The 17,201-nt window shown below is 45.1% G+C and overlaps 1 protein-coding gene across 1 annotated transcript in view; it reads right to left on the minus strand.

Moving 5' to 3' along the window:
* The window catches only part of LOC121548541 (sodium/potassium/calcium exchanger 4), a 44,750-nt gene extending 43,673 nt beyond the window's left edge, over positions 1-1,077 (minus strand). The window contains exon 1 of the mRNA XM_041860009.2: positions 193-1,077. Coding sequence (XP_041715943.1) covers positions 193-349 — 157 coding nt within the window. The 5' untranslated portion in view covers positions 350-1,077. The remainder of the gene's footprint in view (positions 1-192) is intronic.
* Positions 1,078-17,201: the final 16,124 nt, after the last annotated feature.

A 17,201-nucleotide genomic window follows, 5' to 3' on the forward strand; every position in this document is an offset into this window, starting at 1 on the left:
TGATTTGGACTGAATGCTCCGCTTGCATGTCCTTGAAAATGTATTTTCATGACCGTGGCGAAAGACAATTATCTGTAGACTATGTAGTTAATGGCTTGCTGGTTATAGAGTGCACGATTACACTGCAGAATTCTCAGCTGTTTCGTCCTCCCTGCCCCGCGTTTATCAGCAGTTTCCACCGCTCACACTCACCTGTCTTTGTCAGAAGTGCTGACATGCTCCACGCCATGAAGAGGACACTGCAGAGAAAACACACTTGCACGAAAAGCATCTCTCTCCTCTTGCGAACTTTGAAAATCTTTGCGATTATGGTCTTTTTAGAGACGCTCTTGTTCTCGTCCTGGTCCATGGCTGCAGCTCGGCCAAACGGCGACTTTTCGTTCTTGCCTCACTGCAGACGGGAGAGACCGAAGGAATTGCCCGTTTTCGCAGCTTCACACAGAATATGCTCCGGACGCCGTCCTCATTTCTTGTGGCCGGAGCGGAGATGGGAAGTGGTGGAGCGGAGATGGGAAGTGGTGGAGCGGACAGTTTGCATGTGCCGCCGAGACAACGCTGTTCAGCTGTTGGATTGCTAGAACAGCGCGTGAAATTTCCGTGCCTGCACAAGAGGCAATGAATGACACAGGGCGGGCAATTCCGATGGTCTCCAATCAATTCAGCATTCCCTCGCAAATCCCAGATTCTGCCCTTTAAATTTCAGAAAATAAGCTTCCATTGCATTTTAAATGAATTATATCACTGGTTGCCTTCAAAGTAGCACTAAATCTACTACTGCATATCAATATAAAATCATCCTCTTCAGTGAAATGATTAAACTGGATGTGGCCGCAGAACTAGGCTACAAGCACCCGACTGCGCTCTGCCGCGCATATTAATTGAAACCAATCTGATTTCATCAAGGTTCGCCTAATTGTTACATTCGGGTAGCAAAGTCATGTCACCTCGGTCTGGCACCACCCCCTCCCCTTAAATTCCTAGTGCAGAAGAATAGGTGCGCAGATGATGAAACAATCATTAACTCCGTCGTTCCAGGTGCAGTCTTCATGTACAGTCTTTGGTCCATATGATAAAACACTTCGCCGGATTCCGCCAACTGCAACTTTTCCGAGGGTGTCATGCGCGTACACGTGATAGTTTGCAACAATAGATAATTCTCTCGTAGAGAGCTCGGTTACAACTGAACTGAAAACAACTGGACCGTCATGACAGCCGGTCATCGATCACTCTGAACTACAACGTCGCTTTCTTTGACCACACATTATTCGCTGGTTGCCGCTGAGGCAAAATAGGTTTGGCTCAGTGCGGATGAGGCAAGCCCTATCATGCTACCCAAGAGGTACCGACTTTAGAGTGCTGCAGTATTGGAGAAACGCAATCTAATATCGGTCTGCATCCTTCCTGAGCATCCACCCTTTAATAACTGACTGACCCTGGCCACTGGGATATTCACAGTTTGATATACCAGTATGAAATTGAGGTGAAAGATCCCATAGCTCCGAGGTACCAATATACCTGTTTGTGTGCTCACCTTGAATTATATTCTCACAACCCCAAGGTTTGGTCTAGACTTCGGGGCTTCTCCATGGCTCTATACTGCGGGGCAAGAATGCACGCAAATCAGAATGCACAATTGTGTGCCTGGAGGAAAACGTTAACACTGACCTTTCAATAGGCTTAATAATAGTGTCAAGTAGCCTATTGCATACAGTGTTGCGTATATAGTCCTGTACCAGTGATGTATGACGAATTTGAAGTATGGTTAGCTATGTGCCTTTGTGATGGTTGAGGTAAGGACAAGTCAAGTGTCATTATGCGGTATCCATCAGTGGACATGTGAGCTTTCATCACCTTATGCTGTCACCTTGTGTGAGAGGTGGCCGAGTGCAACTACTTCCCATGTGGATATATGGTGTCAATATGTATGACGTTTAATAATTTGAAGAAAGTCTATGTAAAGGGTTGTGTGTCCATGTGTGTATGTGTCCATGTGTGTATGAGTGTATGTGTGTGTGTGTCTGTGGCTCTACTTCCTTGCACCTGTGTGTGTCACAGAGTATACAGTGGTGTCAGTGGGACTGCTGCATGGTCCCTCAACTCTACTGCCTGGCCCCTCAGCTCCGCTGCCTGGCCCCTCGGCTCTTCTGCATGGTCCCTCGGCTCCGCTGCATGGCCCCTCGGCTCCGCTGCATGGTCCCTCGGCTCCGCTGCATGGTCCCTCGGCTCCGCTGCATGGCCCCTCGGCTCCGCTGCATGGTCCCTCGGCTCCGCTGCATGGCCCCTCGGCTCCGCTGCATGGCCCCTCGGCTCCGCTACATGGTCCCTCGGCTCCGCTGCATGGCCCCTCGGCTCTGCTGCATGGTCCCTCGGCTCCGCTGCATGGCCCCTCGGCTCTGCTGCATAGTCCCTCAGCTCTGCTGCTTGTTCGCTCTATGGGGCCGTCTCTCCAGATCCCCACTGCAGCAGCAGTGTGCAGAGGCCACCCCTATTAACCAGTTATATTTATAGACTTCTCCTGCAATAATTAACTCAATTCCCATTGTTGAACTTTCAATAGCTTGCCTCATTCAATTAAATGTTGATGATATTCCCACTAATGAAGAATTACATACTTGAGTGCCACCAATGTAACACACCTACAAATCATACCTGTTTCATAAGGGTAGACCGCTGTAGACCGTAGCCCCGAGAAATTGCTGTGGGACAGAGATTGCTCCACTCCCCATGGGCCCCTCAGGTCACCTTAACTGACAAGATAACATGCAGGAGAGGAGACGCCGCATGCAGCCATGCACAAATCTGCAGGGTGCAGGTTGACAAGTCAGTAAGCAGCCTGTCAAAAAGCAGCCTGTCAGAAAGCAGCCTGTCAAAAAGCAGCCTGTCAGAAAACCAGCCTGTCAGAAACCAGCCTGTCAAAAAGCAGCCTGTCAGAAAACCAGCTTGTCAGAAACCAGCCTGTCAGAAACCAGCCTGTTAGAAAGTAGCCTGTGAGAAACCAGCCTATGAGAAAACAGTTTCAGAAAACCAGCCAGTCATCTTCCGCCACGACCTACCTACCGCCCACTTAGCGAAAACAGCAAAATACCAAGGAGGATATAGAGGTCAAGGAACTAGCCTCACAATCTCCAGTGGACTTACATTATGTCAGGACAGGTCACCAGTTTATTCAAATCAACCTCCAAACCACACTCACTGTGCAGTTAGGGATGTACTGCTGTATCATTGATGCTTTCTGAGGGGACTGTGTCTGTGTGCCGGCTGGTCATGTGGATAGAAGGCGTCTTTGTCATTAGGGAGGGCTTTTAATCTGGCCCCAGGTCGTCTTCATCCTGCAGGCTGCAGCTTGGGTCTCCAGCCACACACACACAAACAAACACACACTCAACATGTGTGACCCGCACGCGCCCATGCCAAAGGATTAGTCCCCCCAGGCCGCGGCCCACACGGAAGGCAGGCAATCGGGGAGCCGTGCCAGGGCCTGCTTACAGGGTTTTATCCACTGTTCTACACTCCCTGGTCATTTCAAAGCTATACACACATTGCCTGCCTGCCTGCTCCCTACTGCTCCTTCTGTGGGAGCCATCGCAGTGCCACAGACCTGCAGCAGAGAAACAGCGAGAGAGAGAGAGAGAGAGAGAGAGAGAGAGAGAGAGAGAGAGAGAGAGAGAGAGAGAAAGAGAGCAGTACGTGGACTGCTGTGGCCAAACAACTTACGATGCAAAAGCAAAAAAGCACCAACCTCATTGGAGGAAAGGTTTTTAACAGGGACAAGCAGTCTGTCAGAGTAAACAATCAGTCAAATCAAATCACATTTTATTTGTCACATACACGTGTTTGGCAGATGTTATTGCGGGTGTAGCGATATGCTTGTGCTTCTAGCTCCGACAGTGCAGTAATATCTAACAAGTAATATCTAACAATTTCACAACATATACCCAATACACACAAATCTAAGTAAGGAATGGAATTTAAGAATATATACATATATGGACAAGCAATGACAGAGCAGCATGGACTAAGATACAGTAGAATATTATAGAATACAGTATATACAGTGGGGGAAAAAAAGTATTTAGTCAGCCACCAATTGTGCAAGTTCTCGCACTTAAAAAGATGAGAGAGGCCTGTAATTTTCATCATAGGTACATGTCAACTATGACAGACAAAATGAGAAAAAAAAATCCAGAAAATCACATTGTAGGATTTTTAATGAATTTATTTGCAAATTATGGTGGAAAATAAGTATTTGGTCAATAACAAAAGTTTCTCAATACTTTGTTATATACCCTTTGTTGGCAATGACACAGGTCAAACGTTTTCTGTAAGTCTTCACAAGGTTTTCACACACTGTTGCTGGTATTTTGGCCCATTCCTCCATGCAGATCTCCTCTAGAGCAGTGATGTTTTGGGGCTGTCGCTGGGCAACACGGACTTTCAACTCCCTCCAAAGATTTTCTATGGGGTTGAGATCTGGAGACTGGCTAGGCCACTCCAGGACCTTGAAATGCTTCTTACGAAGCCACTCCTTCGTTGCCCGGGCGGTGTGTTTGGGATCATTGTCATGCTGAAAGACCCAGCCACGTTTCATCTTCAATGCCCTTGCTGATGGAAGGAGGTTTTACGCAAAATCTCACGATACATGGCCCCATTCATTCTTTCCTTTACACGGATCAGTCGTCCTGGTCCCTTTGCAGAAAAACAGCCCCCAAAGCATGATGTTTCCACCCCCATGCTTCACAGTAGGTATGGTGTTCTTTGGATGCAACTCAGCATTCTTTGTCCTCCAAACACGACGAGATGAGTTTTTACCAAAAAAGTTCTATTTTGGTTTCATCTGACCATATGACATTCTCCCAATCCTCTTCTGGATCATCCAAATGCACTCTAGCAAACTTCAGACGGGCCTGGACATGTACTGGCTTAAGCAGGGGGGACACGTCTGGCACTGCAGGATTTGAGTCCCTGGCGGCGTAGTGTGTTACTGATGGTAGGCTTTGTTACTTTGGTCCCAGCTCTCTGCAGGTCATTCACTAGGTCCCCCCCGTGTGGTTCTGGGATTTTTGCTCACCGTTCTTGTGATCATTTTGACCCCACGGGGTGAGATCTTGCGTGGAGCCCCAGATCGAGGGGAGATTATCAGTGGTCTTGTATGTCTTCCATTTCCTAATAATTGCTCCCACAGTTGATTTCTTCAAACCAAGCTGCTTACCTATTGCAGATTCAGTCTTCCCAGCCTGGTGCAGGTCTACAATTTTGTTTCTGGTGTCCTTTGACAGCTCTTTGGTCTTGGCCATAGTGGAGTTTGGAGTGTGACTGTTTGAGGTTGTGGACAGGTGTCTTTTATACTGATAACAAGTTCAAACAGGTGCCATTAATACAGGTAACGAGTGGAGGACAGAGGAGCCTCTTAAAGAAGAAGTTACAGGTCTGTGAGAGCCAGAAATCTTGCTTGTTTGTAGGTGACCAAAGACTTATTTTCCACCATAATTTGCAAATAAATTCATTAAAAATCCTACAATGTGATTTTCTGGAAAAAAAAATCTCATTTTGTCTGTCATAGTTGACGTGTACCTATGATGAAAATTACAGGCCTCTCTCATATTTTTAAGTGGGAGAACTTGCACAATTGGTGGCTGACTAAATACTTTTTTTCCCCCACTGTACATATGAGATGAGTAATGCAAGATATGTAAACATTATTAAAGTGACTAGTGTTCCATTTCTTAAAGTGGCCAGTGATTTCAATAGGCAGCAGCAGCCTCTAATGTCTAGTGTGATTGCCTGTTGCTGGGAATAAAATGGCAAGCATGTGTTATGTCCTTCTCCAGCGAAGACAAGTATCGAGGGCTTTAACAATGGACCACTTGACACATAACAATTGGTGTGTTCAACCTTTCTCCCGCTGTGTCCATCAGCACTGGGGTGATTCATGCCCCGCTATTCACAATTAAAATGAACAATGTCTGCATCTCTGCATTGTCATGCTACATAACTTGATTTTATTCTGAAGTTGTTAGCAGGCATTATGTAAGTGGCGGGGACTTTGAGGGGGACTTTTGAATGGGTTCAGATGTGCAGTTGCTAGGCTGAGCTGGGATATCCAATCAGTTGCTAGGCTGAGCTGGGATATCCAATCAGTTGCTAGGCTGAGCTGGGATATCCAATACTATACCGTGAGGGAAAAAAGTATTTGATCCCCTGCTGATTTTGTATGTTTGCCCACTGACAAAGACATGATCAGTCTATAATTTTAATGGTAGGTTTATTTGAACAGTGAGAGACAGAATAACAACAAAAAAATCCAGAAAAACGCATGTCAAAAATGTTATAAATGTATTTGCATTTGAATGAGGGAAATAAGTATTTGACCCCTCTGCAAAACATGACTTAGTACTTGGTGGCAAAACCCTTGTTTGCAATCACAGAGGTCAGACGTTTCTTGTAGTTGGCCACCAGGTTTGCACACATCTCAGGAGGGATTTTCTTCCACTCGTCTTTGCAGATCTTCTCCAAGTGATTAAGGTTTCGAGGCTGACGTTTGGCAACCCGAACCTTCAGCTCCCTCCACAGATTTTCTATGGGATTAAGGTCTGGAGACTGGCTAGGCCACTCCAGGACCTTAATGAGCCTCTTCTTGAGCCACTCCTTTGTTGCTTTGGCCGTGTGGTTTGGGTCATTGTCATGCTGGAATACCCATCTACGACCCATTTTCAATGCCCTGGCTGAGGGAAGGAGGTTCTCACCCAAGATTTGACAGTACATGGCCCCGTCCATCGTCCCTTTGATGCAGTGAAGTTGTCCTGTCCCCTTAGCAGAAAAACACCCCCAAAGCATAATGTTTTCACCTCCATGTTTGACGGTGGGGATGGTGTTCTTGGGGTCATAGGCAGCATTCCTCCTCCTCCAAACACGGCGAGTTGAGTTGATGCCAAAGAGCTCGATTTTGGTCTCATCTGACCACAACACTTTCCCCAGTTCTCCTCTGAATCATTCAGATGTTCATTGGCACACTTCAGACGGGCCTGTATATATGCTCTCTTGAGCAGGGTGACCTTGCGGGCGCTGTAGGATTTCAGTCCTTCACTGCGTAGTGTGTTACCAATTGTTTTCTTGGTGACTATGGTCCCAGCTGCCTTGAGATCATTGACAAGATCCTCCCGTGTAGTTCTGGGCTGATTCCTCACCGTTCTCATGATCATTGCAACTCCACGAGGTGAGATCTTGCATGGAACTCCAGGCTGAGGGAGATTGACAGTTATTTTGTGTTTCTTCCATTTGCGAAAATCGCACCAACTGTTGTCACCTTCTCACCAAGCTGCTTGGCGATGGTCTTGTAGCCCATTCCAGCCTTGTGTAGGTCTACAATCTTGTCCCTGACATCCTTGGAGAGCTCTTTGGTCTTGGCCATGGTGGAGAGTTTGGAATCTGATTGATTGATTGCTTCTGTGGACAGGTGTCTTTTATACAGGTAACAAGCTGAGATTAGGAGCACTCCCTTAAAGAGTGTGCTCCTAATCTCAGCTCATTACCTGTATAAAAGACACCTGGGAGCCAGAAATCTTTCTGATTGAGAGGGGATCAAATACTTATTTCCCTCATTAAAATGCAAATCAATTTATAACATTTTTGACATGCGTTTTTTTGGATTTTTTTGTTGTTATTCTGTATCTCACTGTTCAAATAAACCTACCATTAAAATAATAGACTGATCATTTCTTTTTCAGTGGGCAAACATACAAAATCAGCAGGGGATCAAATACTTTTTTCCCTCACTGTACATGACAGTTGCAGATTATGCTGAGTCCACCAGCAACACGAGCATACGTGTCTGTCTGTCTAGAGAGAACAGGAGAGGAGGGAAGAGGAGAGGATGACGGAGGAGAGGAGGTCTGGGCCTGGGTGACAGTGAGATCTGCAGGAGGAAGTCTGACACCTTGCATTAATGCCATGCTGGCATTGTAACTAATGTTTCGCTAATTGTTCAGGAGCTGGTAGAGGAGAGAGGGAGGGGAGTCCGAGGGACGCTAATCCACTAGTCTCCGGTTCTGTATTAATAGCACAACGTAATGCAGAGGCCAGGACTGACCTTTTTTACTGACGGTTTCCCATGTGCTAACGTTCTCCCAACTTTCCCCACCTGAACGGATGCCACAAATAGCACAGTACAGCATTGTCGTGTACAAGGAGAGTCCCTGGGGAAGCGCAGAATTTACTCCTCGCAAAAACCTTAGTCAGCTGCAAGAAAAATCTAATATTCATCATCGAGGTGGAACGTTGGTTCTGTGGCAGCAGCACCACCGCAGGTTTGTTTGCATGCCTGGTCGGGTGTGAAGAGTAAACAGCAGAGAGAGAAGTGGCAGAGAGCCTAGTAATATATGCATTCTGGAGCCAACACTCATCTCCACAGCACTATGACTGACTGACTGATGTCATCTCCATAACAAGTGGACACAATCATCCATTGAGTGTTACCTCTGATACAGCCAGGCCAGGCAAACACAATTTTCCCATAAGAGTTTAATCTCTTCCCAAATACAGGTAGATATTGTCTGCTGGCTACCGCTATGACATATTGGTAAACATCACCTGTTCGACTACGAAGAATATCCTTGAAATGGAAGGAAAAGATAAGCAGCGTATAATTCCCTGATTTCCTGTGCTTATCTACGGCTGGAACTTAACATCCGATGGCGTAGAATGTGGATTCATCTTGACATTAGACACATTTTGAGGTCTGAAAACATCTGACCAGCGTTGATTTCGGAGTGAAGTGTCCCTTTAAACTCTGGTCTACATTCCATAAGAGTTCACTTCCTGACCTGCCCACATTGTGTCCAGTTAAAGAACTCATCCTTTATACCACTGCAGCACTTTACAGTCCTTACAAAATATCACCTTGGTCCTTCAGGCCCAATGACACTCCAGTCATTTTGCTGTTTCAAATGATCTTATTCATTTGGACAAAAGCCCTAGCAGTACTTGACCAAATTGAATTACGTATTTTTTTTGGTATTTTTTCTGTAAAATGGGGCAATGTTTCCATGATTCACATTCAAGTTCCGTCCTTAGGTCAGAGGATTCATACGATGGATGGACGAGCGGAGAGTGGGCTATCTCGGCTAGGGCACGGGGTATTTGTAATGAGCGTCACATAAATAACTTCATTACTCTTCTGTCTGCCGAGCAGAAAGGAAGGCAGGCAAAGGAAAGAGAAACATTTCCCCCCTTGCAAAGCACAGCAAAGAATCACATTGAGACAGTCCACAAATGTTATTCCTGCAGTCAGCCAAGCCCATTTATTCTGGGAAGATAACATCAGAGTTGCAGAGACAGGATCCAAAATATGATGCGGCTCGACTGGGAAACTGATACGACAAATGAGGCAATAGAGAGGTTCACTGAAGTAGGACCACTCTATAAGGGCTGGGGTGATGCAATAAAGCCAATGAGCCACAGGCTTTTAAAAATACGATTTCAGCAGTTGTAAACCCTAACTTGCTCCAGGGTGCCATACAACACATTTCACTACACCTTATCTGGTGTATGCGACAATACAACATTATTTTTTTATGGTAATGGCTGGCAATGTGTTTTTCTATAAGTTTGTGTCTTGAGTTCTTAAAGAACAGTTGCATCACTAGTTTGAAGCTCCCCACTGGGCAACGTCTAGTTTTGATTTTCATTTGGTTGAGTTGTCAAGTAATGTGAATTCAATGTGAAATCAACAATGTCATTGGATTTAGATTAAAAATGTGGTGAAAAAAAGTCGAAATGCCCTTACATTGATGACTTGCAAATCCAGTCAGTTTTCCACATTGATTAAACGTTATCGCATAGATTTTTTGGGTTGAAATGATGTGGAAACCAGTTTTTGCCAAGTGTGAATGCCCATTCACAATTTATTGCAAATATATATTTCTCTAAAATATACAACTGTGAAATCCATCCAAATGCTATTGATATGCCATGCTTTCCTCGTCATGTAGAACAGATTGTTCTAAACTTTCAGAATGAAAAAACGTCAGTTCACTTCAGTTCAGCCACATCCACCTACTTTACGATCTTGCTTAGGGTTGTTTTTTTGTTTTTTTTCCCCTCCTAAAATGTAATAAAATAATGCTGCTTTACAACAGTCCAAAGACGAGTGGAAAATTATTGAAAATGATGCCACTGTGGCAGACCAGGTATATGTTTTTTTGTTATTTTTATATAAGGGCTGGGATGATGCAATAAAGCCAATGAGCCACAGACTTTTTAAAATACGATTTCAGCAGTTGCTGCTTCCTAATGTGGTCCTCTGTAGCTCAATTGGTAGAGCATGGCGCTTGTAACGCCAGGGTAGTGGGTTCGATCCCCTGGACCACCCATACGTAAAAATGTATGCACACATGACTGTTAGTCGCTTTGGATAAAAGTGTCTGCTAAATGGCTGGTTAATATTATTATGATGCCCTTACGTGACAAAACACCTGACAGCACAATTCATTTATTACATCATTCTCTACCTGCAAACCAGCTCTCACTAATTTCAAACATCAGCCACGCAGGCTAATTCATAGCAGTAAAGTACCACATTTACCCAGGGGGTTAAAATGGGAAATCATTTTGACATGTAAAAAATTGTGTTTTAAGGTGAATTCAAATACTTTAAATTGGTGCGTTTCCAGAGTGACCTTTTACATTTCGACCCCTGGCTGTAGCCTACTACTGTGTACAGGTTTCCTGTACATCTGGACAGCTTTCAAATAAACACTGGAGTTGTCCCAAAAGGCACCCTTTTTTCATACAGTGAGGGAAAAAAGTATTTGATCCCCTGCTGATTTTGTATGTTTGCCCACTGACAAAGACATGATCAGTCTATAATTTTAGTGGTAGGTTTATTTGAACAGTGAGAGACAGAATAACAACAACGAAAATCCAGAAGAACTCGTGTCAAAAATGTTATAAATTGATTTGCATTTGAATGAGGGAAATAAGTATTTGACCCCTCTGCAAAACATGACTTAGTACTTGGTGGCAAAACCCTTGTTGGCAATCACAGAGGTCAGACGTTTCTTGTAGTTGGCCACCAGGTTTGCACACATCTCAGGAGGGATTTTGTCCCACTCCTCTTTGCAGATCTTCTCCAAGTCATTAAGGTTTCGAGGCTGACGTTTGGCAACTGAAACCTTCAGCTCCCTCCACAGATTTTCTATGGGATTAAGGTTTGGAGACTGGCTAGGCCACTCCAGGACCTTGATGTGCTTCTTCTTGAGCCACTCCTTTGTTGCCTTGGCTGTGTGTTTTGGGTCATTGTCATGCTGGAATACCCATCCACGACCCATTTTTAATGCCCTGGCTGAGGGAAGGAGGTTCTCACCCAAGATTTGACGGTACATGGCCCCGTCCATCGTCCCTTTGATGCGGTGAAGTTGTCCTGTCCCCTTAGGAGAAAAACACCCCCAAAGCATAATGTTTCCACCTCCATGTTTGACGGTGGGGATGGTGTTCTTGGGGTCATAGGCAGCATTCCTCCTCCTCCAAACACGGCGAGTTGAGTTGATGCCAAAGAGCTCGATTTTGATCTCATCTGACCACAACAGTTTCACCCAGTTCTCCTCTGAATCATTCAGATGTTCATTGGCAAACTTCAGACGGGCCTGTATATGTGCTTTCTTTAGCAGGGGGACCTTGCCTCCCATGTAGTTCTGGGCTGATTCCTCACCGTTCTCATGATCATTGCAACTCCACGAGGTGAGATCTTGCATGGAGCCCCAGGCCGAGGGAGATTGACAGTTCTGTTGTGTTTCTTCTATTTGCGAATAATCGCACCAACTGTTGTCACCTTTTCCCTGACATCCTTGGAGAGCTCTTTGGTCTCTTTGCCGGGGGCGGCAGGTAGCTTAGTGGGTAAGAGCGTTGTGCCAGTAACCGAAAGGTCGCTGGTTCTAATCCCCAAGCTGACTAGGTGAAAAATCTGTCGATGTGCCCTTAAGCAAGGCACTTAACCCTAATTGCTCCTGTAAGTCGCTCTGGATAAGAGCGTCTGCTAAATGACTAAAATGTAAAAATGTAAAATGTCTTGGCCATGGTGGAGAGTTTGGAATCTGATTGATTGATTGCTTCTGTGGACAGGTGTCTTTTATACAGGTAACAAGCTGAGATTTGGAGCACTCCCTTTAAGAGTATGCTCCTAATCTCAGCTCGTTACCTGTATAAAAGACACCTGGGAGCCAGAAATCTTTCTGATTGAGAGGGGGTCAAATACTTATTTCCCTCATTAAAATGCAACTCAATTTATAACATTTTTGACATGCGTTTTTCTGGATTTTTTTGTTGTTATTCTGTCTCTCACTGTTCAAATAAACCTACCATTACAATTATAGACTGATCATTTCTTTGTCAGTGGGCAAACGTACAAAATCAGCAGGGGATCAAATACTTTTTTCCCTCACTGTATATCACAATTCCAGTGGGTCAGAAGTTTACATACACTAAGTTGACTGTGCCTTTAAACAGCTTGGAAAATTCCAGAAAATGATGTCATGGCTTTAGAAGCTTCTGAAAGGCTAATTGACATCATTTGAGTCAATTGGAGGTGTACCTGTGGTTGTATTTCAAGGCCTACCTTCAAACTCAGTGCCTCTTTGCTTGACACCATGGGAAAATCAAAAGAAATCAGCCAAGACCTCAGAAAAGAAATTGTAGACCTCCACAAGTCTGGTTCATCATTGGGAGCAATTTCCAAACGCCTGAAGGTACCACATTCATCTGTACAAACAATAATACGCAAGTATAAACACCATGGGACCACGCAGCCATCATACCGCTCAGGAAGGAGATGCGTTCTGTCTCCTAGAGATGAACGTACTTTAGTGTGAAAAGTGCAAATCAATCCCAGAACAACAGCAAAGGACCTTGTGAAGATGCTGGAGGAAACAGATACAAAAGTATCTATATCCACACTAAAACGAGTCCTATATTGACATAACCTGAAAGGCTGCTCAGCAAGGAAGAAGCCACTGCTCCAAAACCACCATAAAAAACCAGACTACGGTTTGCAACTACACATGGGGACAAAGATCGTACTTTTTGGAGAAAACAAAAATATAACTGTTTGGCTATAATGACCATCGTTATGTTTGGAGGAAAAAGGGGGTTGCTTGCAAGCCAATGAACACCATCCCAACCGTGAAGCATGGCGATGGCAGCATCATGCTCTGGGGGTGCTTTGCTGCAGGAGGGACTGGTGCACTTCACAAAATAGATGGCAACATGAGGAAGGAAAATTATGTGGATATATTGAAGCAACATCTCAAGACATCAGTCAGGAAGTTAAAGCTTGGTCACAAATGGATCTTCCAAATGGACAATGACCCCAAGCATACTTCCAAAGCTGTGGCAAAATGGCTTAAGGACAACAAAGTCAAGGTATTGGAGTGGCCATCACAAAGCCCTCACCTCAATCCTATAGAACATTTGTGGGCAGAACTGAAAAAGCGTGTGCGAGCAAGGAGGTCTACAAACCTGACTCAGTTATACCAGCGCTGTCAGGAGGAATGGGACAAAATACACCCAACTTATTGTGGGAAACTTGTGGAAGGCAACACAAAATGTTTGACCCAAGTTAAACAATTTAAAGGCAATGCTACCAAATACTAATTGAGTGTATGTAAACTTCTGACCGACTGGGTATGTGATGAAAGAAATATAAGCTGAAAGAAATAATTCTCTCTACTATTATTCTGACATTTCACATTCTTAAAATAAAGTTGTGATCCTAACTGACCTAAGACAGGGAATTTTTACTAGGATTAAATGTCAGGTATTGTGAAAAACTGAGTTTAAATGTATTTGGCTAAGGTGTATGTAAACCTCCGACTTCAACTGTACATAGTGCACTACTTTTGTTCAGAGCCCAATGGGCCCTGGTCAAAAGTAGTGTACTATATAGGGGATAGGGTGCCATTGGGGACGCACACTGAACCCTTACAGCCCCACTCCTCTTGTCACCGAAATTCAATTAATCATGACCATCATCACCAGCATCATAGCTATTTTCACGGCATTGTCAGGCATGTCAAATCAGATAATGCTCTTTCCCACTGACGTAGGCTGATTAAGATGAGCCGGAGAGCCAGGTCTCATTCTGCTGACTTTAGCTGTAACTACATGACAGTGGGAGCTAGGCTAGGGTAACATCCAGACAGTCACACACACACACACACAAACGATCAGCTGTATCTCATCCATAGCTCCATCATCTCGATCACCCAGCCCTTTGTCCTCCATTCACAAATGCAAACAAACAACAAAAAGCACCATTGTCTTATCACAAAGGCAACATGGCAGCTGTCTGTATGATTGGCCCCTGGGATAATCTGGCAGCGAGCTGCCTGCCTTTGTGGATGGATTTGTGCTCACAGGGATCGCCTGCCTTGCATTGTAGGCCAGTGTGAGGAGCAGGTTGCGTAAGAGGATCACCTCAGTAATGGTGTAATTCAGAGGATGCTCAGCCCATTGCATCCCCAGCTCCCCCAGCCATGCAGCCCCGAGCCAGCCCAGCCCCTCCATGTTTGTTTTACAAGTGAGTGGGCATGACTAGCTCCCCTGCAGAGGGCCATTACCGCAGGAAGACGCTGGCATAGGGGGATTACCCAGCCTCATGGAGTCGAGGGGGAATTAAAGATCTAGAGACAGAGGGAGAGAGAGGTGAGAGGGAGGGGATGGAGAGAGAAGGGAGGGGAGAGGGAGGGGAGGAGAGAGAAAGGGAGTGGATCCCTCCTCCTCCTACCCGCATGCAGGAAACCAGGGATGTTTCACACCCACATGAAACTGTTCATACCTTCTGGAGCCCAATGAAAGCTGGAATGGGATTTTGCTTTGTATGTCTGTGCCATATGTTATGCTTAGAACATTCTGTTTCCTAGAAAACCACTCCTCTTTCACATTATTCCATTGATGTCACTGGCAGCATTAAGTGGTCAGCCTAGTACAGAGAGAGAGAGAGAGAGAGAGAGAAGCTATGAATAGATATACATACAGTAGATGGGACTTTGCGTTTGTCCTAATATCCTCTCTTGTCCTTCCACCCCATGGTGCACATAAATCAGGAACACAACAACAGTGACTTGACTAATTTAACCTGATCTCAGGATAGATTATAAGGGCACTTGTTGAGTGAGTAGGGGAGAAAGGGCCTTCGTCCCATATGGCAGCCTATTTCCTACTTTTACAAGGGCCAATAAGGCTCTGGTGCACTATATAGGAAATACGGTGCCATTTTGGATGCAGTCAGGGCGCAGAACCCGCATGTCTCCTCCCTGGCTCCGGGGTCTTAGTGGACCGAGGTGGCAGAGCGACTCATGATGTCCCATGGACACGATAGGCAGGCTTAGCTGCTCGTTACATTAAAACAGGGGCTTCTGTGACAGAGTCAGCATTATGAAATCTAAGAGGATTACGCTGATGGACATTTCTGGCGTTCCCGCCGTCAATTATCAAAATGAAAAGCAGTGACTGGGCAGGCCTGGCATGCCCTGTGGCACAGAGGAGCCTCTATCTCTCTCTCTCTGTTCATCCGTCTCCTTTTCTCTGTTTACCTCTCTCTCCATCTCACTGTCACAGAAGGGGTTACTGACGTTCACAAGTTTTGTGTGTGTGCCTGTGCCATGGATTATAAAAAAGGGCATTTAAATTTTAATGTTTCTAAAGTGCAAAACTGTATGTTACATAACTGTCCTGTATAAAACTGTCCCAGCCGCATGTCAGTGGGCCAGCCGTCCATGCTGCATATGCCTATAACTCCCTCCATCCATGACCCCTCTATCTATCTCTCTCGGCCCACCCTGGCTAGTGTGTTTATCGCCCACCGTCCTCTGATTGGCTGCGGGGTCATACGTGGGGGCGGAGTTCGGTGGTCTACTAGCCGACAGGACGGAGGTTGGTGTGACGTCATTGAGCGTGAGAGAGTGTGTGTGTGAGGTAGGGCGGTGCTTTGTTGTGGTGGGTAGAGCCACGGCAGTGACCATGTGGAAGGGACGGCTGGTCTAGGGCCGACCCTGGGGATTAGCACAACGCTGCCTGCCTGCGAACGCAAATCAGCCGATACGATGTGCCCCCCACTGCTGCAGCAGCGGATATCAGCCAGTGACAAGCCACGCCCTAGCAGAAAAAAGCTCCCTCCCTAGAATCATCCCTGTCACAACACTAACACCCCCATACTGCCCCACACACACAGGCACCCTACTCCCTTTATAGTGCACTACTTTTCACCATAGGGCTAAAAGTAGTGCACTTTAAAGGAATTAGGGTGCCATCTAGGACACATAGGTCTACTGTACACACACACACACACACACACACACCAAGCCTCCTGATACAATGGTTCATTTAAACTTCACAGGGATAACAACATCGACCTTATATGTGGATTAGAAAACAACACAAACCAGCGAGCCATTTTAAAATCCATTTTAACTTTCCTCTGTCTCATAAGAAACCCGATTTCAGTTACCTGAAATACAAGCATGAGAGAATGGACTATTCTAGCGTGTTATTGACATGACAGTGAATTATACTAATTTATCAAGATATCACTGCAGGGACAATGTCATCTCTAACCTGGAATTGCTGCTGTGTGAACACATTTGATTAAGGGAATGTGAGGTGGACAGAATGGCTGAAAAATGTCTCCATCTGGTGTTACCCCACCGTCACTGCAGCAGTACAGTATAACAAAGCCCCTGTAATGAGACTAGCCTACATACAGGCAATTCCATTTCCATTTAATCAATTCAGGAATTAAACTGAAAATCAAAAAAAATAAAAAAATAAAAATACGGACCTCATTGAAACACAGTTTACTTCCTGAATTGACTGAATTTAAATGGACCCCAACCCTGTGTGCAGAATATACATGTCTCGTTCCCCTCTCTCAACCCACGGCAAAACATATAGGAAACAAACCAATTTATTTGTTCAGAACAGGGAATTTAAAAAGGTGCAATATGCAGTAATCGCTCCACCCTTTCCTGGTTGCATAAATTCTAATCGTTTTCCTAATTTCAGTTTATGTGACCAAACAAGCAATGTATAGTGTAGAGAATCATTGTACCATTTAAACCACTGTGAAATATCTTTAAAGCTGGTGTACGAATCCGAAAGTAAAAGATGCAAAAACAAAACGTAAGAACGGGAAGCATAGAAATAGAACAGATCTA

The sequence above is a fragment of the Coregonus clupeaformis genome, chromosome 33 (genome assembly GCF_020615455.1).
Source record: "Coregonus clupeaformis isolate EN_2021a chromosome 33, ASM2061545v1, whole genome shotgun sequence".
In the NCBI taxonomy this organism is placed as follows: domain Eukaryota; kingdom Metazoa; phylum Chordata; class Actinopteri; order Salmoniformes; family Salmonidae; genus Coregonus; species Coregonus clupeaformis.